This window comes from Castor canadensis, chromosome 8, assembly GCF_047511655.1.
Source record: "Castor canadensis chromosome 8, mCasCan1.hap1v2, whole genome shotgun sequence".
NCBI classification, from domain to species: Eukaryota; Metazoa; Chordata; class Mammalia; order Rodentia; family Castoridae; genus Castor; species Castor canadensis.
Window position 1 is genome coordinate 112,473,828 of NC_133393.1, and position 27,570 is coordinate 112,501,397.

General features: G+C 33.4%; 1 protein-coding gene across 1 annotated transcript in view; it reads left to right on the plus strand.

The window, feature by feature from the left end:
* Trhde (thyrotropin releasing hormone degrading enzyme) overlaps positions 1-27,570 on the plus strand; it is a 379,293-nt gene that overhangs the window by 211,612 nt on the left and 140,111 nt on the right. The window contains exons 5-6 of the mRNA XM_020184854.2: positions 648-761; positions 19,350-19,487. Coding sequence (XP_020040443.2) covers positions 648-761; positions 19,350-19,487 — 252 coding nt within the window. The remainder of the gene's footprint in view (positions 1-647; positions 762-19,349; positions 19,488-27,570) is intronic.

The window sequence follows — 27,570 nt, forward strand, 5'->3', positions numbered from 1 at the left end:
ACTTTTCATGAAACAATCTTAGAGAGATTGTCTTGTTTTACCCCTTCATTATCATCGCATCATAAAAAGTCAAGTACAGAGGACCACCAAAGCCTTTAGTTGGGTCAATAAGCCAGTTACTCCTCTGAAATGACTCTGTCACTGCAGGGTGGTGGTGATTCATTACTTCCAGTGATGAGTCATTCACTGCCTCACAAGACAATATTTTTCTGTATTGGGCCAACTAATTTAGTTAGCGAGTTTTCTGCATCTTCAGCAGTCATTTACCAGTTCTAATTTCCATTCATTATTCCAAGTTTGTCCCTTGTAGGGTCACAAGAAACAAACCTTTTCTTTTTCTACATAATAGGCCTTCAAATATTTGGAGGCAGCTGACAGCTTTTTATCTCCCAAGTCCTTTCTTCACCAAGTATTCTTATTTGTTCCTTGAGCATTTTTTTTGTTCTTTGTTAAATGTATTTATAAATATCAGTGTCACCCAAGTAGATGAATAAATCAAAGTAGTCTTGCCACAACACATTTTAAGATCATAAAAACAATGGGGAGTAACCTCCAGTTATGATAATCGTAGTTTAACACATTTAATTTTAGATAAAATCATTCTAAGAGTAAATTTTATGTGGTGCCCTTTCATTTTGTTGTTGCAGTGGTTTGGTGACCTCGTGACTCCTGTGTGGTGGGAAGATGTGTGGCTGAAGGAAGGTTTTGCTCACTACTTTGAATTTGTGGGTACAGACTACCTCTACCCTGGCTGGAACATGGTAAGTGCCTTTCCTGAATGACTTTTAACACCCAATCATAGGTTGATCTGGTACTACGTTGAGCTTATATCAGCATTAGAGGTGACTGAAAATACCATCTGATGTATGAAAAAAGTCATCTGCCCAGTAAATAAAAGTAACTAGCTATTTTAATGTCAGTATTCCAGAATAGTTATCTTTCAGAACTTGACTTATTATAGATTGACTTCAAAATGCCACAGTATAACTAAGTGGAAATATTTTAAAACATAGAATTTTATGAAAATGACAAATCCTTTAAATAGGGAAGTCAACAGCAATTTAATAAGTAATATTGTAAATATAGGATATTTTAAGGTATAGAAAGATGAGCACCTAATACTTCTTCCAAGAGATGAAAGAAATTAGGCAAAACATTTGATATATTATAGCTATAGATATGGTTATTTTAGGATTAAAAGACTATGAGGTGTCATTAACTTTATTTAGGAATAGTTATATACTATTATAGTTATATACTATTCCTAAATAAATATGCTGCAGGAACATTTTTGTACATCTGAACCTGAAGTACTATTTTTTTGTGTCCTAAACTGTGATTTTTTTAAGTGTCCTGGAAGAAAATGTGCAGGGTCTGATTTTTACATCTTTTTTACATCAGTTTTTCATTTTACATAAGATTTTATTTATCATAGTTGACTGTGTTACAATTACATAGAAACCATGGTATATGCTATTTTGAATTCAAAATTTAAATTTAATGGTACTATCAAATTAAGTAAACATTTTAGTTTGTCAACAATTAACTTTCAGTAGCTCAAATTGCACTTGCAATATCGCATAGGTCATTATATGTGTGTGTACTTACATCACTTTATTGAGACATATTGGACATACAAAAGTGTACATATATCATGCATACAGCTCTAGGAGTTTGAGATTTATTTTATAACCATGAAACCATTGTTATAATTTATGTCATAAATATATCTTGTCACCTCTGAAAGTTACTTTACACTTTCTTTCATTATTTTTACTATTTTGTGATAATATTTAATGTAAGATCTTGACTGCTCTCTTGTCAAATTTTTAAGTACATAATACAGTGTTGTTGACTATAGACACTATGTCGTACAAAAGCTTTTGCCTCTTACTCATGCTATGCAACTAGAACTTTGCAACCTTTGTCTAATTCCTCTTCCTTTCATCCTCCCTCAACCTGTGGTAATCACCATTGTATTCTCTGCTTCCATGTTTTTAGCTATTTTGATTTCTCATATCAATGAGATTACACAGTGTGGGTCCTCCTGTGTCTGGCCTATTTCACATAGTATAATATCTTCCATGTTTACTTATCTTGTCATAAATAGCAAGATTTTCTTCTCTTTTAAGGTCATAGAATTTTCCATCACATATTTAACCTCATTTCCTTTATCAGTTCACCCATGCTTTCATATGTTTTTTACACTGCTCTTTTGACATTCTAAGTCATCAACAGTGGATGATTGTCATCATTCCAAGTATTTTTGAAGAACACGTAAACCAAGATGAAATGTAAAATTCTCTGTGAGTCATCATGTAACTTCTCTACTGTAAATTCAGCTGAGTCCTGCGGAGTAAAAACGTTAACTTATCTCACAGAGGAAATGGTACAGTATTAATACCACGTCAGTATATTTTAATCATGCACGTGCAGTTTTGTCCACATTTTACAAAGGCAACATGGCTCGTTTACTTGGGGATGTATGTATGATGCAATTTCAAAAAGTTTTAATTGAAGCATTTCACTATTACAATGAAATGAATTTTAAAAGTTTATAAAGAACTTTAAGGAAAAACCACCAATAACATGAAATCCTATTTGAAGCATTCATTAACCAAAGTAAAATTCCAAAGCTTCAATATTTAAGGTTACTGAAACATTTCCAAAAGTATCTTTTCATTTTTGGATAACTTTGAATCAGCTTTAAACTCTTCATTATTCTGTGGATTATTACTGATTTATAATTTCATTACATCTCAATATTAAAAGATGTTTTTATTACAAATGACATGTTACCCATACAGGTAAGTTTTATTTTAGCTCATTCAGCTACTTGTAATAAAATCCTTTTTATTCATCATTTTGAAAAGTACATCTTATATCAAAAAGTAATCAATAAAATTATACATGGCTGAAAACTGATAGCTTTGATTTTTTGAACATAGTCACGTATCTTCAGTTTCAATGTCCTTATTCTACTTTAAGAGTATTTGGAATATTTTTTTATTTTTCATAGGTCTTTTGGAGATTTTTGTAAAAACTATATCTAAGATTTTTGCCCTTTAATAGAATATAAATTATGCACTGGAAGTATAAAAACTTTGAGGTGATCAAGATATAAGATTTTTGTTATGAATTCATATATGATAATGAAGAATGGAAACTAATGATGGCACAATTATAGTAAGGCAGAAGGCTCACCCTTTTGATGAGATGAAAGAATAAACTTCATTAATTAGACAATGAGGAGAAACAACAAGTATTCTTATAATGTCTTTTTATGTTCAGACTGCAAAACTTACAAATATTTTCTGATCTATGACCGCTTTGATTTTTTGGCAACTTTATTCAGTGGAATACCTCAACATAATAAATTCACAAAACCTATGCTAAGAAACTCTGTGGACAAATTGCCTCTTTATGTATCATTACTATCTTTTTTGCAAATAAAATTTTAAGAAAACGTTAGCCACATAAATGAGAGAGGATGGTAAGTGACTGTAGGGCTGGGCCGGCACTGTTTTTCGTAATGGCATCAGCAAGGAGTGAAAGAAATACTGCACAGAATAGGAGTAAGAGCCGTGTCAACGGCAACTCATACTCCTGTGATATGCACAGAAGTTTACCTATGAGTGCATGGCTTGGGTTTCACTAGAGCTGATCCTAGAATAGAAACACCAGAAGTCAGGCTCATGTCAGAAGTAAAATTCAGGAAGTTGACCTCTTCCTTTCTAACATCAAAAACTGTGCTTTTATCATTTTTAGGTGCCAGGTCTCAAATACTGAAACACAGATTCAATTTGCTAGGGAGATTAGTGTGACAATCTACCTTCCATGGAACAGTAATAAAGATGGCCAGAATGAGATGGAATTGCTTTGATTTTAACAGTCTTGTTTTGCTTAACTATTAGTAAAACCTTAGATTGTATTTATCTATGTGTTTTCAGAGTGAGTTTCTAATATAGAAGCAATCAGTTTTCATACTAGCTCTACTACATGAAGTAAAAAAAATTACATAAAATAAAACCTAAATTTATCATTTTATAGATATGAGCCTTCACAAAGAGAATGATGTGGGGTGAGGATTGGGAATAGGAAATTCAGATTCTAAGAAAGCCTCTCTCACTCATTCTTATCACTTGAAAAGCAGAACAAATGTACTGAATTAATAAAGTCCTATAATTTTTGTGAGGTCTTTCAAAGGCATGATTAGCTATAGATATGTGAGAAGACATCATGGACCTGAGAGCTGATATTCCATTAGAAAGGTACATTGATTTTATGTATAGATACTGTAACATTTCCAACACCAGTAATCCATTTTGATACCCCAGATTTATATCAGTTATTTACAGACTTCAAAAGAATTTCTATAAACTTTGTGTTGGGATTCAGTTGCATCAAATCAATTTTTCTCCATACTAGCAGTGTGAACTATTCTATAGGAACATAAGTCAGATACTAACAAAACATATAATTGCTTAATAACTCTTGATCATTTTCATTTAAAAAGTGCATGATAAAATAATTTTAATACTAGAAAAGATGTGTAGTAAAATGCCTCTTTGCAGAAGATTTAAAAATCCAGTTCTGATGCAGGTCAAATCACAGCCCTTTGCATATTGCATAAGTTTGCATTATAATTTGTATAGTCTATGTTGTAGGTGCCTCCTTCAGTTTCCTGAATGTAACATTGTGAGGAAGTGCTTTTGTAATTACAGTCATTAACCGTAAGTATATCTTCTCTTGTTTAAGGAATTACAGCACTTTCCACAGCAATAAGTTTAAAGTTATACATTGATAAAATCTGTAGACTGGAATTCTCCCTAAATTTTTGTAAGAACCTTCTGCATGGAAAAACATGCAACTAACTTTCATTATGTTAAATACTTAGAATGCCTCAAAGTGTATTGCCTAGAACTTTAAAACAAATAGTCTTTACATCATCTTCAGGACCAAAGTAGCAAAAACGAATTCTACCGTTGGACCAGTATAATTGTAAAGTGTTGCAATAACAATTGCCTATTAAAATATGACCGACATTGCAGTAAAATCATCCTTACCTTTTAAATTATTTTATTTTCATTCAAAAGGACTTGACCATTGACTCACTGGTATATTATGTTTATTGAGTTACATTTTTTTCTGGTTTAAATATAGAGATGTATTGTTTAATGATTCTATTCATAGTGAATATTCTGTAATTCAAAGAGAGGAAAACAGAAAAGCAGAGAGAAAAGAATGTGATTTTTGTTAATAGTTTACTTGTTTAGGTGTTCACTTCTTAAGTCCATCCTTGATCCAGTGTCTACAGGGAAAAATGATTTCACATACTTTTAAAAGTATATATTAATGTACATTCCAACAACAGTTTTGTATATTGATGCTATTGCCTATAATTCATTAAAATCAAAATATATTCCCCCAGTAGTGGGACCAATCATAGACCATTTGGAAACTAAATATTGATTTTAGTATCTTACCTTGTACATAATAAATACCAAATAAATGCATATATGTATACTTTTGATTTTCCATATAATTCTGCTTGTCTGTTCTGATCAAAGTCTGCATACAGCATTTGACGCTTCAGAAATGGCAAATTAGAAGGTGATCAATTGTTTTTTTAACTGGCTAAAGATACTTTATTGTCAAATGACTCTCACCTATTTAATATGAAAAATTTTAAAAGCTTCCTGCCTAGTCCCAAGGGTCTGTGGTCTTTTTGATTATATTCACTTGCTCAAAAGTGAAATTTACACTGAAAGACAAGAAGGAAAGTAGAAGAGTGCATGCCTGGGTCTCTAGGGGTCCCAGTCTTCAAAATGCAGCTCTTCATTGTGCTTTCCCTTTACCCTTCCTTCCTTCCATCTCTGTAAGCATTTTTTCCCAACTGAAAACATAGACTTTTCTTTCTTTTTTTGAGGATAGAAAAATGTATTTCCTATTGGTGATAAACTAGGGAGTTATAGCTGTATTCTGGAAGAAAGGGTTACTTTTCCCTAACATTATTGGCCAGATCAGTGTCTGGCATTGGAGGATAATGGGCCTGCAGGAAAGACAAAGAGAATACAAAGAAGGGTAAGAGTTGTGAGGAAAACAGCGGCTAAAGCCGTTAAAGCAAAGTTCTCCGGTGTGACGGTGTGCCCCAATGCCCCGTGCGTTCATTAAACTAAAACTCAAAGCGAGTACAAAGTAGGATAATCCAAAAACAGTATCAGAGTTAAGTAGTCCTGAGACTTGGATCCTCACCAGTGGTCAGTAAACCGATACTAACAATTTCAGCAAAGAATTATAGTCAAAATAGCAACTACACCCTTTACATTAGCACTTTAAAATAGCACTCATTGCAGCTAACACAATGGCATATTGCGTTTGTGTTTTTCCCAATTTTAAGACTATTCTGTTTTTTTTTCCAAAGTATCTTTCATTAGTAGGCCCGTTAAGAGCATCTTTTAGAAAAAACAAGTGAGGCCAGGCAATCATTTGTTAACGTTTATATATATTAACTGGTTTAGAAGATTTATGGCACAAATAACGGTTTTGAGTTTAAAAGTATGAGTGAAGAATATTTAGTATTTCATACTTTCGTTAACACTTGTAATTTTTTTTTAAATCAAGACTTCACCTGCTTCATAGTTCTTTGGGTTAGGGAAGCTTTTGAAGAAGTCCAATGCCATCAAGGAGGTGAAGTCTCATTTTAGAACAACTTTTGCTAAGTCAGGTCCTCTCAGAAAAAGAAGTGAAAAGAGGCACTCCTGATTAGTACTCACACATACTGACATGTATTTCTGTCTATTCAGGTAAGTATCTGGGAGGTATTTTTGGTAGCATTACCTCACATTTTTTTTCGTCTGTGGATTTTTAAAATTTAAAACCAAGTTGAAAATTGAAATTTTCATACATGTTCTTAAAGGACGATTTTTTAAAAAAAAGCAAAGTCATTTTTATTCAAGAAGATGTTGCTTTGGGTTTTGTGTACTTTAAACTGAGAGATAAAAACAAATTCCCTGTGGAATAAAGTATTTCTTTGAAGACCATATTCAGATTTGCATGGTGTCAAGGTCTTTCTTCATTTCCTTAGGAATTTCAAAAATCAACCAATAAATTTACAGGATTAAACACTAAGAAGAAAACTCTTTCTGAACCTAAAGCCTAACAATAATCCAAGGCTGTCCTTTTTCATGTCTGGAATACTGTTCATTCTCTGCTCAAGGAAGAGCAGTTTGTTAGCAGAATATTCAGTTTGCAAAAAATTGTCATATGTCACTTGATAAATCAAAATTTGATAATGCCAAAAATTTATACCAAAATGATAAAATGTTCTCTTAGGCACTGTTGTTCTCAAATATATAGAACTGGCCACAGCAGATTATACTACTATTTTATCTGTCCCTTTCCCTGCTTCTGGAAAAAATGTTATCTTCCTACAACATATGAATTATGCAGTATCTGATATTACTTAGTGTTTTCTCTGGTAAAGAAGAATTTGTCTTGCAAAGCCTCTAACTTGAGTATAATCAAAACTGGGGACTGAGGGCAAGTAAAGAATAATTCGTTGGCATTCTAATTATTAATCATCTTTAAACAGACAGCTATATGCTTTAAAAGGCATTAGAACACCACTCATTTCTAAGCAGGGAGTGACTGTCTCAGTTCATAACACTTTATGAGACTTTTTTCCCCCTTTTCATCAAGGTTACTTTAATACTGTTCAGATGTTACTAGATAAGGAAGTCAGAAATGAAAATTAAGTGTATAGAAGGGCTTCCTAGAAAGAGAAAGAAAAAGTCAGGATAATTTGAGATTAATGAAGATATTGCCTGAGTTGCTGCTGCAACAGTTGTAATAATAAAGACATATGCAGCATTTACTGTGTACCACTAAACACCTTGCATATTTAACTCATTGTGAAATAGAAGAGACACTCTGTGAGGTTGAAAGACTCCATCTTCTCTATTGTCTTCTTTATTATGAGGCTAAAGAGTACCTTCTTGACTGGATCAATAGTCAGCCTAGCATTCAGGCAGCTCTTCTCAACCATGAATCCAAAAAATTTTTGATAGGACATATTTTGATACTGTGTCGAATAACCTCCCAGGTTTTACATTCACAAATTTAGTAATCACCTTTTGAAAATGTTTAGATTTTTATCTTTTCCTGGGATTCATGACAGAAGATTCTAGCAATTGGAGTCTTATTTTTGTTATGTTTGTCTTTAAAAATGAAGATATGTGGGAATACATTTTTCTCCTTTTGAACCTGCTTCAAGCACACCTGTGTTCAATTAATTCCTTTACTCATTTTAGTTCTTCTTCTCCAGCTTTTATTTATAGTTCAGTGATGATGTTCTTAAGTGCTATTAACAGCACGCTAGCTAGATAATTTTGTATAAATTAGGCTTAGGTATTGCTGGCACTTTTTGCCTTTCTATTCACTCATATACTTTATTCACTCTTTTTATTTCAGCCAAACATTTAACGAGCACCTAAAATGAGCTATTCATTGTGCTAATTTCCATGGAATACACTTCTGTTATGTATCAGTTTCTCACATACATTTCATTTTATCTTTAGTGTGGTGGTTTCTGTATGCATAAGTTTGGGATGTTGTGCTGTTTGTTTAGTTTTGGCTCTGAGCTGACCAATCATGTCTTTGTCAGCAGTTGTCTTGTTTGTAGAGTGTTTCAAAATCATAAAGCCATACTTCATTTAGACTCTTCAAATTCATAGATATGTTCTGAATATAAAAGTTGGCTCCGTAAATCTTATAGGATTAGCCAATTCATAAAACAATTAGGACATTTAGCTACTTGTTATTATTTTTTAAATACATGGGTCAAGCATGTTCTCTAATAATGATTGCTCAGATTTACTTAATCACAATGGCCATTTCTTTCACTTAGACATTGAATATCTTTCTGCTCAGTTCTGCTTTTGAGTGCTGTTTCTTCAGTCCTATTTCTTTCTCTAAACTCCACAACTTTGCTTGGAAATTAAGTATATGCTTTATAAAAAGCATATTTCTGTTCTTTTTGTGGTAGTGGTAGTGGTGACGTGGTAGTACATTTTTATCTTACTATTATTTATTTTCCAAGTTGTCTGATTCAAAACAAGTTTAGATCAATTGTCCCGTCAGAGCAAAGCTTCACATTAATTACTTCCTCCTCCTAACTATTCACCTGACTGGTCCAATTTGAAATACCTGGAACATGATGTGCTAATTAAAATGGTGATGACTAATTAAAATCTAACTGTCTCTCTAAACAAAGTTAGTTTTCCTACTTTTAAGACAATAAGGAGCTTTGCTTGAAATCTTTTACTCCTTTTGAGAGATGACTGGTCCTATCAGTTATTAGGCTTGAAAACAATTCACTTTCTTACAAGAAAATAGTATTTTTCTATTTTTTTTTACTAAGCATTATTTTGGCATCTTTTGGCCTCTCAATGATGAAATATTTCAAGAGATTAATCTATATTGACTGGCCCATTTTTGTTATCTCACAAACATGTATTAGATAACAGTTTTTGCTAGTTTCTCTGTTAGGAATGGGGAACAGGCAGAAGAGGATGTAGCATCAATCTCCTTCAACCCTCACAGACCTATTTTACAAATTAGATGATTTTTGTCATAGTAATGTTACTTTTGCAATTTGCTAGGCTAACCTTTAATTCTTTGCTACCCACCCCATGGGTTAAATTTTTGGCTGTCTTCTACTTAATCCCTATGTAATTTTGTTTATTCATTTTCAAAATATTTATGAAACACCTGTGCTGCTTATGTTATAAGATAGTTTTGAGAATCAGAGACATTTTATTCTTACTACCATTTTTACCAATATTACCATTTCTATTGAATATTTAAATATAATAGTGCTATTTTCAAGGTCCAAAAATTGTTTTTTGATGCAGTGTATTGTGAATCACATCTGAAAAAACTAGCGAGAGCCAAAAAAAATTGTTTTCATATAATACTTTTGAGTATACCTGTTCCTTTTCTGAATAAAATTGGGATGTAAAATTTTAATGGTTTTGTATTTTTTAATGTACTGCTAATTCAGATTTTACATTTTAAAGAATAAAATTTTAGTAATTACACAATGCTTATGATTTAATGTTGAAATAGCTTACTTTGAGATACAATATTATGCATAGTGTCTGAATTTATTAACTTTCTGGGCTTTCATATTCTATGTAATCTGGAGTTGTTTTTAAATATTTTAAATTTAAAATAGGGTTTTTATTTTCATTAGAAAGATAAAGACATCTCTGGCCTGACAAGTGTAAAGTATTATCAGGCTAGATTATTTGATGAAGTAACCATTTCACAATATCACTACATATTGAAGCTAAATTTTTTTAAATGTGCTATTAATAAATCTATTCATAAGATTAATAATGGAACCCCTGCAGCACAGCAACTAAGAGATAGCATAGATAAATGGGACTTCATAAAACTAAAAAGCTTCTGCTCAAACAAAAGAAATGGTCTCTAAACTGAAGAGACCACCCTCAGAGTGGGAGAAAATGTTTGCCAACTACACATCAGACAAAGGACTGATAACCAGAATATATAGAGAACTCAAAAAACTAAATTCTCCCAAAATTAATGAACCAATAGAGAAATGGGCAAGTGAACTAAACAGAACTTTCTCAAAAGAAGAAATTCAAGTGGCCAAAAAACACATGAAAAAATGCTCACCATCTCTGGCCATAAAGGAAATGCAAATTAAAACCACACTAAGATTCCACCTCACCCCTGTTAGAATAGCCATCATTAGCAACACCACTAACAACCGGTGTTAGTGAGGATGTGGGGAGAAAGGAACCCTTTTACACTGCTGGTGGGAATGTAAACTAGTACAACCATTCTGGAAAAAAAAATCTGGAGGCTAATTAAAAAGCTAAACAATGATCTACCATATGATCCAACAATACCACTCTTGGGGATATACCCAAAAGAATGTGACTCAGGTTACTCCAGAGGCACCTGCACACCCATGTTTATTGTAGCACTATTCACAATAGCCAAGTTATGGAAACAGCCAAGATGCCCCACTACTGACGAATGGATTAAGAAAATGTGGTATTTATACACATGGAATTTTATGCAGCCATGAAAAAGAATGAAATTTTATCATTCGCAAGTAATGGATGGAACTGGAAAACATCATTCTGAGCAAGGTTAGCCTGGCCCAAAAGACCAGAAATTGTATGTTCTCTCTCATATGTGGACATTAGATCAAGGGTAAACACAACAAAGGGATTGGACTTTGATCACATGATAAAGCGAGAGCACACAAGGGAGGTATAAGGATAGGTAAGTCACCCAAAAAACTAGATAGCATTTGGTGCCCCCAATGAAGAGAAACTAATGCAGATACTTTAAAATGACAGAGCCAATAGAAGGGGACCAGAAACTAGAGAAAAGGTTAGTTTGAGAAGAATTAATTTAGAAGGTAACACACATGTACAGGAAAGCAATGTGAGTCAATCCCTGTATAGCTATCCTTATCTCAACTAGCAAAAACCCTTGTTCCTTCCTATTATTGCTTATACTCTCTTTTCAACAAAATTAGAGATAAGGGCAAAATAGTTTCTGTGTGGTAGCAAGGAGGTGGGGGAGAGAGGGAGGGGTGGGATAGGTATGGGAGGGGGTGGGGGGAAGGGGGGAGAAATGACCCAAACATTGTATGCACATATGAATAAAAGAAAAAAAATAAAACTTCGGTAGAGTTACAAAAAAAAAAATCAGAGAACAGGAGGCTGGAACAAGTCCTATCTGGGGAGGTTTGTACCAGTGGGGCGGGGGCCGGGCAGGGGGGAAGAATATAGAAAGGTGAATATAGTGCAAATACTGTGTACACATATATGTAAATGGAAAAATGAGATCTGTTGAAACTACTCCAGGATTGGAGGGTGGAGGGATAAAGGATAACGGTAGACGGGCTGAATTCAAGTATGATATATTTGATATATTGTAAGAACTTTTGTAAATGCCACAATGTACACCACCTAGCATAACAATAAAAAAAATTGAAGATTTTTTTAAACTTTGCAATTTTACTACTTAAACTAAAATTAACAAATTACAATAAAACCATTTGTTGGAAAAAAAGATTAATAAGAATTCTGTTAGAAAATTAAGGTCATTTGAATTGTTATTTATTTCACAAATTAAAATAACAAAATGAATCATCCATTTGGTAACCATGTTAATAGCTTCAGAGAGTTGAATAGCTCATCCTTGGAATTCTTCCCCATCTGAGGATCTGGAAAAAAAGTTTTCATTAGAATTTTAGCAAAAATAGAATTTGTTTGTTTAAAATGACTATTCAATATACACTTAAAAATACTCTTAATTACATTTTGTTAAGCAAATATTGAAGTGGCATTCTAGGAGCAGGAATGAGTTCATGGTAATTAACAAAGGAGAAGAAGTAAATCTATCCCATTAGACAGTATTGCTTCCTCAGATGAGAGACTGATATTCCATCATCACTTCTCAGCCCTAAACCCAAAGTGTAGCACATACAAGGTGTTCTGTAATAAAAATCAGCCCCCAAATTAACAAAAAAATATGAAATGAATGTCAATAGATCACTTATGTGAAAGATTGTAAGAGTTTCTATGTGGATACTAGGATTTCATTCTTGAACTAAAAAAAAGGTCTGATTGGAAAATAGATTAGAAGTACATGAAGCTACATTTGATAAGTGTTTGAGAGAAAATGGAAAGATCAAGAAACTCACAAAATTAAAGGGAAGCTAAATAGCATGCATGTTTAAGAGGGTTCCCCGAAGGCTATTTGAAGACTATTCGCCGTGATTTTTGGTGGTTGCAAATATCAGAATGAGCTGTGATGCTTAGACAACCTGTTCAACATTATTTCTGTGATCGACATTATGTGAAGCACATTTAAGTTATTCTGTAAAACCCATTACCATAATTAATGAAAACCTGTTGATAAGGTCTTCCATATCAATATTTATGTATCTTTAAGTTTTTTGAGTAAGTCTGCAGAAGACTCAGAATGTGGTTGTATACACTGCAGTACATTTCATATTCCATCTTTTTCCTCAGCTACATCACATCTTGGATAATATGAGACATGACACATTCAGCTTGGATGTTAAAAATAAAGCATCCGGCAGCCAAGTGTTGTAGTCACTGAAGAGATTCAAAGTTTAACCCACTTCCCCGGGTTAGTCATGTTTGAGAGTATCATGGCTCAGAATGACATGTTCAGGCTGTTGTCGGGGACTGTGAGAGGTTTATAAACCCGTCCAAGTTATGCTTACAGAAATACAATTGCCTTTTTTAGTTTATGCATTGATTAAGATTTCTTAGAGGATTTGTGGTTTGGTACTGGAGGCAATATGGTTGATCGGTGAAAGAAATAACATATGGAACACATTATTTCAGTTATTTTTTGAAAGGATCATGTGAAATCACAGAATAATGTTACATCAACGAGATCTTCCTTTGTTTGTAAAAGGTTGTGCAAACAAATACAGAGGTAAACTTTTCATTTGCTTGCATGTCTCATTGTGGACATTAATGACGATCATCTTTTGTATTATTCTTCCATGCCTACTATACACATACATGTTCACACAAGTTTGATTTAAACATGAATGAACTACTTTAACGAGTCAAACATGAAAATGGTTATTAACATCTTGGGTATGCAGATTTTAAACAAGAGATTTTGAAATGTTAATTTTAAAGTATGTTGCTGTATGAAAACATTTATTTTCACCAGGTCTTTACATTTATTTCATCTATCATCTATCATCTATCTACTTACCTGTGTCTATCCATAGTGTCTGTATTTTTTTGATAGCTACATTTAATTCATGCATAGGATTCCACAGTAAACTTATTATTTTATCACAATTGATAATCAAAAACTTGAACTAAATTTTAGAGAAATAATTGGTTTGGACATTTGTGGTCACAAAAAGCCAGTATTGTATGCTACTTCTTTACAATTATGCAATATCGTCCTGTTATTCTGTTTCCAGTGGATCTCCACTATAGTCCAATTTCTCACGATTTTTTCAGACTTAACCTGTCTTGAGTGTAGGTCTGGTGATATCACTTCCTTACTCCAGCTTCCTTCCTTGACACAGAGAATACTTGATGACTTTATTCTTGCCTATATCTGCTGATCGCGATTGGTTTACTGCTTGCCTTGTGCCATAAAACCCTTAAGAAGCCATGCTAAAAGGTCTGCTTCACTTTTTCCACAAATTCCTTTTTGTCCCAAATGTTCTTTTCTGCCATTTATGTCTAGAAAACTCAAATCATCCTTAAAAATTCAACTTAAACTCTCTCCTCAGAAGATTCTCCTGCCTCCCTCAGGCAGAACAAACAACAGCCTTCTTGGTGTAGTCACACTACATCTTGAATCTACATTCATTTTTACATATAACAGAATGTGTTTTAATCTTTGCTTTCATCTTTGCCTCTCCTTCTACTACTATAAAGTCTTTGAATTTAGGATATATCTCTTTGTATTTCTCTATCCTTAGAATCAGGCATAGCATTTTGGAATATAGAGGTCCTTAGTGTACATTTGTTGAACTAATTCACTTATTTAATCTTCACAACCATATATGTTTATGAATTCACTACTTGAATTGGTTCAGTCTTGGCTCTCATCTTTCTTGTCTCTGGTTTGATGCATCTTTCTTTGATCTAGATTCAGAGATCACTCTCTGATTTTTCTGGCGGCAGAGTCAGAGTATCTGCCTGATATCATTCTTCACTGAAATTAGCTGCCCTTCCTGTAGAAGCTTGCTCACATTTTCACATTTTCTTCTTTCACCAATGACCACGCCTAGACCAGCCAGATGCAAATTTAACCCTTTAGACCTGACATGTTCAAGCAGAAACTATTTTGAGACTCCAAGGAATACAATTTCTGTGATATTTAATGCTGCAGTAACAATTCTTTTAATTTCATTCACATATACTACTAAATATCAATGTATGCCATGCTAATATTATAAAAATTAGTTTTTAAAAGGAGTTAATTCCAAGACATTATTTATATTTCTATACAAACAGATTTTTAGTACTTACCTTTTAGACTCAGATGTGTTTCAGTTGCCTGTAACACATCTCTTTTTGCATGTTCACTGTCACTTTCCTTGCAATGTGTCTAAAACTGATCTTTCCAGCTTGTCCTCCAAGCCGCACTTTTCCTACCTTCCCCTTTATGTCATTAGCCCCTTGACAATCTTTAAAAAATTTCACCTACTCTAAAAGCCATAGTTATTTCTCTCTCTGTTGTGCCAGGGGACCAAAATATCAAAGGATCAGTGTGGTGGATTTTTCATTCAAAATATCTCAGCCCCAACTTCATGCAACACCATCTTCTAATACATCATCACAGCACCATCTTGGTATAATAGTCACCCCTGTCTCCTGGCTCTGCGTCATCAAACCATCCTGCACGACTAATAAGTTAATTTTCCTTCGACACTACTTTTGTTATGTTATTATGACTGCTACTGCCAGCTTATTAAGACCAAACTCTCCAACCTGATAATGGAGGTTTCAAACAGAATGGCTCCAGTTTTCATGAAATTAAGCCTTTTCAGCTGCTTTCACTATTCATCTACATAACCTCTAATCCTTCAACAACCTACTTTGAATATTCACCTCCTCTCTGAAGCCTTTCTTAACTAACTAATCATTTAACCCTCTGTGTTTGATAGCATCTGTCATATCATATAATACAATATGCTGTTTGTCTTTCTTTTTAAAAATGTTTTTATTCATTTATTCACATGTGCATACATTGTTTGGGCCATTCCTCCCTGCTGTCCACTTCTCCCTTCCTCTCCCCCAGCACCCCCTTTCTCTTCTACTTTTGGGTTCTTAAGATTAGGAACTAGGATTTAGTCATTTATTTATTCCCCAAATGCAGCACAATATCTGGCATACAGCAGAGATTTTTAAAATGAATGAATAAATAATAGTGTCTCAATGGTGTTCATTATTGACTCTGTGTATTTGTTTTCATATACTTTCAGTTCTGAAATGCCTTGTATAGTTTTTCAAAAGTTCAAATGCAATGTATTTTTGAAAAGAGTCAAAAACAAAACGATGTATTTGATATTATTTTAACTATTAATATGAAGGCACATATGTAGCAACTCTAAATACCATCTCCTTAAGATGCTAGGGTTTACGATTGCTGTTAACATTGAACTTTTTTAAAATAGATTTTGAATTTCTCCATTTTTGCTTTGTTGTTCTTTTTGTTTGCTTGGGTTTTTTGGTTCTGTGGATTGAAATGGCCCTGCACTTAGTAGGCAAGTGCTCTGCCACTAGAGTGACATCATCATATCCCAACCTTTGGATATTTGAATATTGTTTTTGACTTCCTGACTTTACCAGGGCTGACCTTGACATTGAGCTTGTGATACCCCTGCATCTGTGCTGCTTTTGTAAAAGTGGAGGTTCACAGACCCTAAAATATAAAGTAAAAATAAGACTAACTGCTGAATATTCACCATAAATATATTATTTCCTGAGTACACTTGGTCACACACACACACACACACACACACACACACACTTGCCACCAAATGTTAAAGTTCCTTCAAGAGTGAGGTCAGATTCTATCTCTTCCAATGAACTGCCCATAAATACTTCTGTTTTGTAATACTGTTTTTCTCAAAATCTTCTTGGTCCTTGTAGTCTGTAAGACAAAACTATTATCTCATTCACTTTGTCCAACTATTTTGCTTTATCTCTTACTTAACATTAAAGCTAGGATTTCTCTTAGTCATTTTTAAACTTTCATAGTCTCAGGTAATCAATTAATCAATATTTAGTAAATTTTTTTGTTGTTATTGATCTTGATGACAAAGGGGGCAATAGCCCCTGCAGATCAGATCATTTCTTATTTTATTGTGACACAAGTCTTTATAAAAAAATTAGTGCCTCATTTCCTAGAAGCTCTTTGTAGTTCTGGTTCTGGGTTTGTGTCTGACTACAATTTCCTTTTTTCCTCCTTCATTTATGGTACTTTCTCTTCTATGGTTTGTGAGTGCGCTCCTGCGAGGCTCCCTCTAACTTCAATCTCTTCTTGTGTATAAATCTTTTTTTCCCATTACTTAATATCATTCACCTCAACATGACAGAAGATAAATCTTTTACTAATGACTTATCCCTACTAAATTTAAATACTGCTTATTGAAACTGTATTAACTAGGCAAAGATTTATCTTTGTTTTCCTCCAGAAGCATGAAGCAATATATCATATAATTTATATTTCCTTTAACATTAAAATTTATTCTTTGAAATTTCACTTTTAAAATTACATAGCAATTTACTTTTTATCAGTTTTAAAAGTCACATTTCTAGCAAGCCAGAGATCTGTTGATTAAACCTTAATATTGATTGATATATATTTATTATTGCTAAATATTAAAAAATAAAGTTTAAGTAAATCATTTTAAGTTAATTTACATGTGGTTTCAGATTAGATATATGAATGACTTGAAATGGAATAGGCAGTCACTATTTGAAGAGCTGGGTATTACTTTACCTTTTGAATGGAATTCTATCTTCAATTGGTATTTTTTAGAAATCAAAGTGGTCATTGGTCAAATTGAAGGATAACTATACTATTCATATATTTCTCATAAACTCTAACATCAGAGAGTTTTAATGTGTATTTTAAAATTGAATGAGTAACGGGTTTGCATATCTGCTTAAAAGTAGAGTTTCAATTTCTGTTTTGTCATGTGATTTTCCCTTTTTCATGGACCTAAAATGAGCAATGTAGATACCAATGTTCTTAAGCTTAAAATTTAAATTCACCTTAACTATTTTTTCCTTTCTTTAATTTCTCCTGAATTAGGAAATTGATTTGAGAAGAAGTGCAGAATTAGTTTATGTCATATTTATCATTTAATTCAGGCCGAGTTTGACTTTTCACCTGTAGCCTTGTGGCATCTGGAGTAGCCCTTTGGACTCAGAGTGTGGTTTGATTTAGTCATTATTGTGTAATGTTCTTTGATGGGACACTGACTAGTGCTATGAAACTCTTAGGACACAAGAGAACTAAATAAATTATATATATGACCACAGACAATTGAAAACTTATCTATTAGAAAATAAGCCTTGCAGAATACAGTCAGATGGCTAATTAATTATTAGCTACACATACTATATCATTGACCTAGTGAAGATGAGCATAATTGTTTTTAAAAAAGCAAAATTTAAATTTTGCATATATCCTCAGGATTCTTCCTCAGAACACTTATTCTTTATTTCCATTTCCTTAAGTTCAAGACTGGTGTACTCTCAGCTTGAAATTACAACTCACTCTGAAATACCATGCTGTTTATCTGCTCTCTCCAAACTAGGAGGCTCTAGGAGTGAGTTCAGAATCAGCTAGAGCAATTTAAGCATTGGAGTCTTTAATCTCTGTAATGATACACCTCAGGTCTCAACTATCTAGGGGCTATTTAGCCCTTGTTATCTCTTCCAACTTCTTTTTTCTCTCCCTCCTCCATCAATGAAGGCAGGAGGCCAGGAAGACTAATAGCTGCCAGCATTTTTGTTAACAAAACCCAAACTGTTTCCTTAAAACAGACTTTCTTTAAACAATAACAACAGAGAAGTACCTTTTCTTTACAGCTTATTTCTAACATAGCAAATCTGCTTTTATTAGAGGAAATACTACCTGCAGAGAAGTCTCATGATTGTGTTTGTTTTTGTTACTTCATAATAATGGATTATTAATACCTATTGATCTCGAATTTATGTCCATTATTCTGAATTCAGATGTACATCCACAGGTATTATAGTTTCAGTCGACAGTGCCTTTTCTATGCTTGTGGTGGCCTGGATTTCATTCACAACACAGTGCGAGTGATGGGAGGGAGGAACATATAGAGATAGAGGTATTCTAATGAGACTAGAAATAGATGGTCTAAATGGAAAAAAAAATTGTATTCTTATGTTGAATTTACCTAGAAAGATTATTTGGAAGTGAAATTATAGTCATGACCCTGTAGAAGGCATAAACAAGACTGTATCTTATCATTTACATATATGCCCACTGTACAAATTTGCTTTATTCACTGTTTGAATATTTAGGGCCTATTGTATTCACTTGACTTTGTTTCATGTTCTACCCAAATCCACCACCTTTATTTTAGTTTCTGGGGGTGGAGGCATTTATTTGTTGAGTTTTTTTGTGGATTTGAATTTTACTATGTAAGACTGATGAGCATCATCAATTAAGTGAGACGTTTTCTATTCATGTTGTCATAACCATGGATCACCTATGATATTATCCCCTCTACTGTGTTGCAGGAAAAGCAGAGGTTTCTGACAGATGTTCTGCATGAAGTGATGCTGCTTGATGGTTTGGCCAGTTCCCATCCAGTATCACAGGAAGTGCTCCAGGCAACAGATATTGACAGGGTGTTTGACTGGATCGCATATAAAAAGGTGGGAATAGATAAGACCTAAGTGCCTATGGAATATTTCATTACTGGAGTAGCCACACTATTTCATGCTTGATGTATTATGTATTTCCCTTCTTCCTAGCCAATAGAAATGGACTGGTAGTAGGTATACAGTCTCTGGATTCATACCATATCATAGTTAGGGGTTTGATTTATACATGAGTAAAATGGAGATGAATGTTTGCCAAATAATGCATAGAAATATTAGAAGTATTAAGAAATAAGTGTTTGGAGACTCAACATGAAATTACTGTGCAAAAGCTGTTATGGTAACTGTCAGTTGTTATTATTAAGAGTGTTGTCCTATCTAGTGAAAAATATTTTTCAGCAAGATACCTAAATACTTGTTTATTTTGATTTGTTAATCAAAATCACACATGTGGAAAATGAGCAAACTGCCTAGGACCACCATCATAAAGAATGAGGACTTAGTTGTCTCTAGCTGCATATCTTCATGCTTTTAATACCACTGGGAGCCTGGTGACAGTGGCTCATGTTTGTAATCCTAGGTAATTAGGGGGCTGAGTTTGGGTTGGCTCCAAGGCCAACCCTGGGCAAACAACAACAACAACAAAAAAAACAAATGGGGTTACAAGACCCTCTTGTAACCAATATCTGGGCATGATGCACCTCCTGTCCCAAACTATGTGAAAGGCTAAGATCAGAAGGGTCATGGTTCCATGCCAGCCCAGGCAAAAAGTTTTCAAGACTCCATCTCACCAGAAAGACAAAAACTGAATGTGGTAGCTTATGCCTGTCATCCCAGGAACTGCAGAAGCTTAAAAAAGGAGGATCTGGGTCCAGGTCAATTTGGACAAAAAGCTAGACCCTGTTTCCTAAATAACCAGAGCAAAAAACAACCAACCTAGCAAGTACAAAGTCCTGAGTTCAAGCCTGACTACTGCCAAAAGAAAAAATTTAACAACAAAACACAGTAACAAAAAAGTCACTAAAAAATATGGTTCTTATTGTGTGTTTTCAAGTAATGGTACAATTCAACTATTTCAAATGAAGACTTGTCAAGAAAAAATTTTTTTTCTTTTATCTAGCAGTTATTTTCAAGTATAATTGAAATACACTCAACTGCAATGTTTAAAAAGGTACAATTTGATATGTTCTGACAGATACACATAGTGAAAATATCTCCACAACCAGGTTAAGAATATCCACCAGTTTGAAAAGTTTTCTCCTGCTCCTGTTAGTTCTTCCTCCCATCCCTCTTCACTCCACTGTTGATCATTTTTTACTATAATTAGTTTGTATTTTGTATGCTGGAGTTTTATATAAATGTAGTCTTGCAATATATGCTGTTTTCTTATTTGCCTTCTTTCATTATAATTATTTTAAGAAACATGCACATGGACAATATATAGGTATAAAATAATTTGTTCATGATTTTCTTAGCCATGTGGGTGTTTCCAGTGTGGGGTATTACAGACACTATGACTAGTAACAGTTGAATAAGTGTCCACATGTGTATTTGCTTTTGTTTCTCATGGATAAAGACTTAGTAGTGGAATATCCCGATCATGTGGTAGGGATGTTAACATTTGAGATGCTTCTGAACTGTTTTCCAGGGATGTTTTACCTTCGTGCACTCCCACCAACAGTGCACCAATTTTCTACGTCCCACATCAACCACCAACCACGTGCAACACGTATTTGAATTTTAAATGTTTTAGTGGTATCCATCATGGTTGAAAAGTGTATTTTTGCAATGACTGAGGATATTGAAAAATTTTGTTTGCATATTTGCCCTCATATGTCTTCCTTTGTGAAAGATCAGCTCAATTCCTTTATCATTTAAAAAAATCAAGTTTTTTTTACTATTGAGTTGTGAGGGTTCTAAATATTTAGAATACAGGGCTGTTATCAGGTATATGCTTTCAAATAATTTTCAAATTGTAGTCTGCCTTTTATTGTCATAACATCTTCTGACAGCAAAAGTTATCATTCTAATTTTTGCATTTTTGTTAGCATATATTAGTTGTACAGGGGTTTTTATTGTGACATTTACATATGTGTTTACAATGCATCTTGGTTAGAGTCACCCCTTCCATCATTTTCCCTTTTCCCTCCTTCTTAAAGCAATTTCAACGAGTTTCATTGTTCTATTTTCATATAAGTATATGAAGTACATGGACCATATTCACCCTCCTTCACCCTGTCCATTCACCCTCCCCCTTCCCACCGGGACCTGCTTTATCTCCCTGTCCTTTGTTTTTAAGCATGTATTCATTGTTCAAAGGGTTTTCACCGGGTATTCCACACATACGTTTATTGTATTTTTAAATTAGGGGTGCCTCCTCCAGAATTAATTCTGATGGAATCTCTTCACATATTTTTCTTTAATAGTCTAGTCATCTTTGCCTAACTTAAGGACATGAAGGTTTTTCTTCAAGTTTTATAGTTGTAGGTTTATATTTAGGTCTATGACTGATTTTGAGTTAATATTTGTATTGCTACAAGATTTGGGTCAATGTTTTTCTTGTTCTCTTGCTTCTCTTTACTATCCCACTTCTTTCTTTCTGCATAATTGTTCAAAGTTTATTTCTTTGCAAAAAATTTTGGCAGCACTAGGGTTTGAATTCAGGGCCTTGCATTTAAGAGATAATCACTCTACCACTTGAGCCATATTGCCAGCTCTTTTTGCTCTAGATATTTAAAGACAAGCTTCTGCCCAAGGATGAACTTGGACATCAATCCTCCTACCCAGCATAGCTGGGATTACAGATGTAATCCACCACACCTAGCTTGTTTGTTGAGATGGTGTCTTGCTTTTTGCTTGTGCAGGACTTGAATCTCAACTTTTGTATGTCTGCCTCCCAAGTACATGGGATTGTAGGTGTGAGCTGTGTTCAGCTTTCAAAAGCTACTTTTTGAAGTCTGTCTTTCTTTAATGAATTGCCTTTGTAAAATTGTTGAAAATCAGTGAACTATTTATGTATGGGTTTATCTCTGGATTACTTAGCTGTTTCATTTACTATTTGTCTGTCTTGGCTCCTATAGCTTGCAGTCATGTTTACTATAGCTTTATACAGTTTTGAAATGAGGTTATGCTAGTCCTCAATCTTTTTCTTCTTTCTTTTAAAGTTATTCAGTTATTCTTGCTTTGTATTTCCACATGAACAAGTCTGTCAATTTCTACAAAGCATGCTGAATTTCAGGGACCGCATCATATTTATAAAACAATTTGGGAGAGTTGACATCTTAACAATATTGATTGACCCATGAGTAGAGTACAGTTCTCCTCCATTCCTTTGGGTTCTCTTTATTTTTTTCTCAGCAATGTAGTTTTAGTGATCTTTATACATTTTGTCTGATTAGCCTTAAATATTTCATATTTTGAGGTCATAATACATGGTACTTTTTTGTGGAACTGGGAATTAAATATGCGATGTTTTTATTTTCCATTTTTTTTTTGTGGCCTATATGGAATGCAATTCATTTAAAAATGACATATCTTTTTAAATAATCACATCTTAATTGTACAAAATAATAAGTTTATTATAATATTTTCATACAGATATTAAAGCATTATTCATTTCTGAATATTTATATAGTATAATGTTAAATTAAATTGATGAGAACAAGCATCCTTGTCTTGCTCCTGACTTTAGAATCACTTACTAATTTAATTTTGTTTTCACTTTAAATCAAGATTCAACATATGAGAGACAATATGTGATATTTGTCTTTCTGAGTCAGACTTATTTTTATTGACAAGATCATCTCCAGTTCCATCCATTTTACTGCAAATTGCATAATTTCACTCTTCAGGATGACTGCCTATAACTCTTTTGTGTCTGTATACCACATTTGCCTTATCTGTTCACCTGTTGATGGAATCCAGGCTGATTCCATAGTTTGGCTATTTTGAATAATGCTGCAAAAAACATGGGTGTGCATGTATCTATCTGTGTGTGTGTGTGTGTGTATATCTCTGTGTGTGTGCATGTATCTCTGTGTGTGCGCATGTATCTCTATGTGTGTGCATGTATCTCTATGTGAGTGTGCTGACTTAGATTCCTTCAGCTATATACCAAGGTGTACAGATGAATCATATGGAGTTCTAGTTTTAGGTTTTAGAGAATCTCTATACTGATTGCCATAGTGGCTGGAATAATTTACAATTCCATCAACAGGGTAAAAGGGTTTCTTTTTATGTGCATCCTTACCAGCATTTGTTTGTTTTCTTGATAATAACTATTCTGAATGGAGTGACATGGAATTTCAGTTTAGTTTTGATTTGCATTCCTTGATGGCTAATGATGATGCATATTTTTCATGTATTCATTTGCTCATTTATTGCACTATTTGTTCTTTTAAATTTTTTGAGTTCTTTATATATGCTGGATATTAATCCCCAGTCAGATGAATGGATGACCAGTAGAAATTTTCTTCCATTTTTGTAGACTTTTTCTTCATTCTGGTAATTGTTTCCTTTGCTGTGCAGAATCTTTTTAATTTAATGCAATCTCATTTGTCAATTCTTGCTACTGTCTAATAAGGTGTTAGAGGTCTATTCAGAAAATCCTTGGCTATGCTTATATCTTTAAATGTTTTCCCATAGTAGGTTCATGGTTTCCAGTCTTACATAAGGCCTCTGATTCATTTTCAATTAATTTTTGTATGGGAATTTTGTATAGGGATCTTGTTTCAGTCTCCTTACATGTGGATAAACAGTTTCCCCAAACTATTTGTTAGAAAGATTGCCTTTTCTTCAATGTATATTTTTGGCAACTTGTTGAGACTCAGGTGGATATAGCTGTGTGGGTTTATTTCTGGGTCCTCTGTTCTATAACATTGATTCACACGTCTGTTTTTGTGCCAGTATCATGCTGTTTTTCTTACTGTGGGCAGGTAGTGTAATTTGAAGTCAGGTACTATGTCATCTACATACCTTATTTTGCTCCTGTTGCTTTGGCTATTTGGGGTCTTTTGTGCTTCCATATGAATTTTAGGATTGTTTTCCTATTTCTATGAAGAACAGTGGAATTTTTTATATGGGGATTGCCTTGAATCTGTAGTCATTGCTTTCCAGCAATATGATCATTTTCACAATATTCTGCTAATCCATGATGGGAGGTCTTTCTATCCATTAGTGTCTTCTTTAATTTCTTTTTTTCATGAAAGGTTTTTAAACAATAATTTAATTTCCTTAATATATAGTGGACTTCCAGGTTACTTAGTCTTGAATGAGTGTTGATAGTTTGTTTCTGTTTTAAGTATTTGACCTATTTCATCTAAGATGTTTAATTTATTGACATATAGCTGTACATTACATAGTACTATGTTATCCCTTTAATAGTCACAGAATCTCTAATAATATAACCTTTTTTACTTCAGATACTGGTCGTTTTTGTCTATCCTTTTGTTCCCCAGTTTGCCAAACTTGAAGTATATATATGTATATTTTATTGATCTTTCCAAGGAATATCTTTGTCATTTTTATCTCTTGTTTTCTCTTTTATAGCTATCCTCTCTAATAGCTATTATTTCCTTCTTCTAAATACTTTGTTTTTCTTTTATTCAAATTTTCTAACTATGCAAATTGAAGTCATTACCTTGAATCTTTTTTTATTTCTATTCTAATGTATTTATTCTGTAACTTTTCTCCTAGATTTTTTACCTATGAAATTCCAAAAAAAATTTAATATATTGTAGTTTCATTTTCATAGTTATAATTTCCCATTTAATTTGTTAATTATCCCATGGGTTATTCAAAGTATATTATTCAGTTTACAAATATTTGGAGATTTTCTAGAAATGTTTGTTACTCTTTTTTTATGTAATTTTGTTGTAGTCAGTGAATGTACACTATATGTCTTTTTTTTTTCATTTTTCTTTTATTATTCATATGTGCATACAAGGCTTGGTTCATTTCACACTATATGTCTTGAATCTTCTTTGATTTACTGACTTGATTTACAACCCAGAAATTGTATGTGTTAGTAAATGTACTGTATGTACTTCAAAAGAAATGTGTGTTTCACTGGTATTGGCTGGAGTGTTTTATAAATGACAATTAGGCCAAGTTGGTTGATAGGGTTTTTCAAGTCTTCTACACCTTTATTGATTTTCTGTCTACTTGTTCATCATGCTTTCTTGATGAGCATTTATTGTGAGCTTTCACTCATATAGTACCAAATTGAGCATCTAAAGATGTAGAGAAAAATAGTGACCAAGTTGCTTGGTAATATATCTAAAAAAAAATCTTCAAATATAAAAGTAGAAAACTGAAAGTTAGAACACTGAGGCTGAAATCTCAATGTCAATATCAGACTTTAATGTACATTTAGTATCTTAGTCTAGTTCTCCAATTTGGTCTTGCTCAAGCTTTTCCTATCAGAAAGCTATCATGTAGGTAATATGCAATGACCAAGTTAACTTACAGGTGGAATGAGGAAACCATATCATTCTGGGTTGTATGAGAAATACTATAGGTGATTGTAGAGCCATAAATAATGATGATTAACATTTACTGAGTGCTTGATTTGTGCTAGGCACCATGCCAAAATTTTCATTTGTTACTTTAATATAATTCTAATAAGTGCCATATGGAGTTTTTATTATCATGATTTTAATTTCAGACATAAGCACAATGAGTTATGATCAATCAAGGGATATGTTTCCCAGGAAATCAGGTTTCAGAGCTGATATTATTCATCAGCACTATACTTGATCAACAGGCTCTGGGTATAATAGTCATTTGGAAATCATCTGATAAGCCTCTATTTATGTTCTAGGCACTGGGTACTGAGAACTAGGCATGTAAGAATGAAATATAAAGGAGAGACAACTGGTAAGTAAGTAAGAGCAGTAGCACGAGTGATAGTCAGTAGTATTTCCAGTCAAATGTATAACCCTAACTGAAACCATCTTAAACAATAAAAGAAATTTGTGAACTAAATGACTGGTAAGTCCAAGGTGTAGTATTAACTTTAGGAGTGGTTGACCAAGGTATTTTTAACAATACCATTTATGTTTCTTCGGTTATTTAGCTATTTTTGTCACTATGTCTTAATTTCTAGATGGTTTTTAGATAGATGACCTCAAATTGGGATTGACTAATAAGGTCTCCAATCTTGTGATTCCAAAGAGCTCAGAGAAAAAGTACACTGCATCCTTCCCAACAGTCTTTACCTGTTTCCCCAAAGGCCTACGGTTTACTTCAATTAGGGAATAGATTTCCATTGGCCAATCTTATTTCCATGGAAATGGAGTATTCCAACTGACCAGCCAGGTCATAAAATTATCCTCTGTAGTGGGAGGGTTATGCAGGAAAACCAGTCTGTAGCAGAGACTCAGAAATGGCACACAATGTTGATTAAGTGGAACATCATTGAGCTCAAAATGGTCATGGTAGAGTGAGGGTATAAGATGGTAGACCTGCAGGAGGATATGTGGGGTAAGAACTTGGAAGACTTCTTCTGTCATACAAAGAAGCTGGTATTTTATCCAACAGGTGAAAAAGAACCAAAGAAGGGTTTAAGACTACTCCTAAAGATATAGCAGAGATAGAATTGTTGTAATATAACTGGATTAGTCAGACTAGATTATGGGAACTGGAATTGTAAAACATAGACCAGACCATAGTTTTTGTAATATTTTATACAGTATATAATACAAATGACTTTGCACTTCTGTGCTTTCCTCCTGGAAAATCTGTTACTAGTCAGCATTAACCTCTGCCAACAGTAAGCCCATTAGTGCATCTGCTTCCCTACTTATCATCTTGTAGTTATTCCCTTAATAAATATTCTAATTATTTCAAATTCTGTTATCATTATTCTTGAAGCGTACTTTCATTACACTTTAACTTTTTATGGAGAAGTCTGTAACAGGGAAATGGGAGATTAGAGAAATAAAGGTTAGGAACTAGCAGATTAGATACTGATTTTTGTGGATTTGAATTTAAACATTCAGTGTCTTAGAAGAAATACTGAGTGATGTTCATTATGTAAATTCCCAAGGCTCTTATTTAAAAAAAAAAAAAAACTCCTAAAATTGCATACATAGTTTTAGAATGGAGAAAGAAAAATATGAGGCCTACTCTGTTAAAA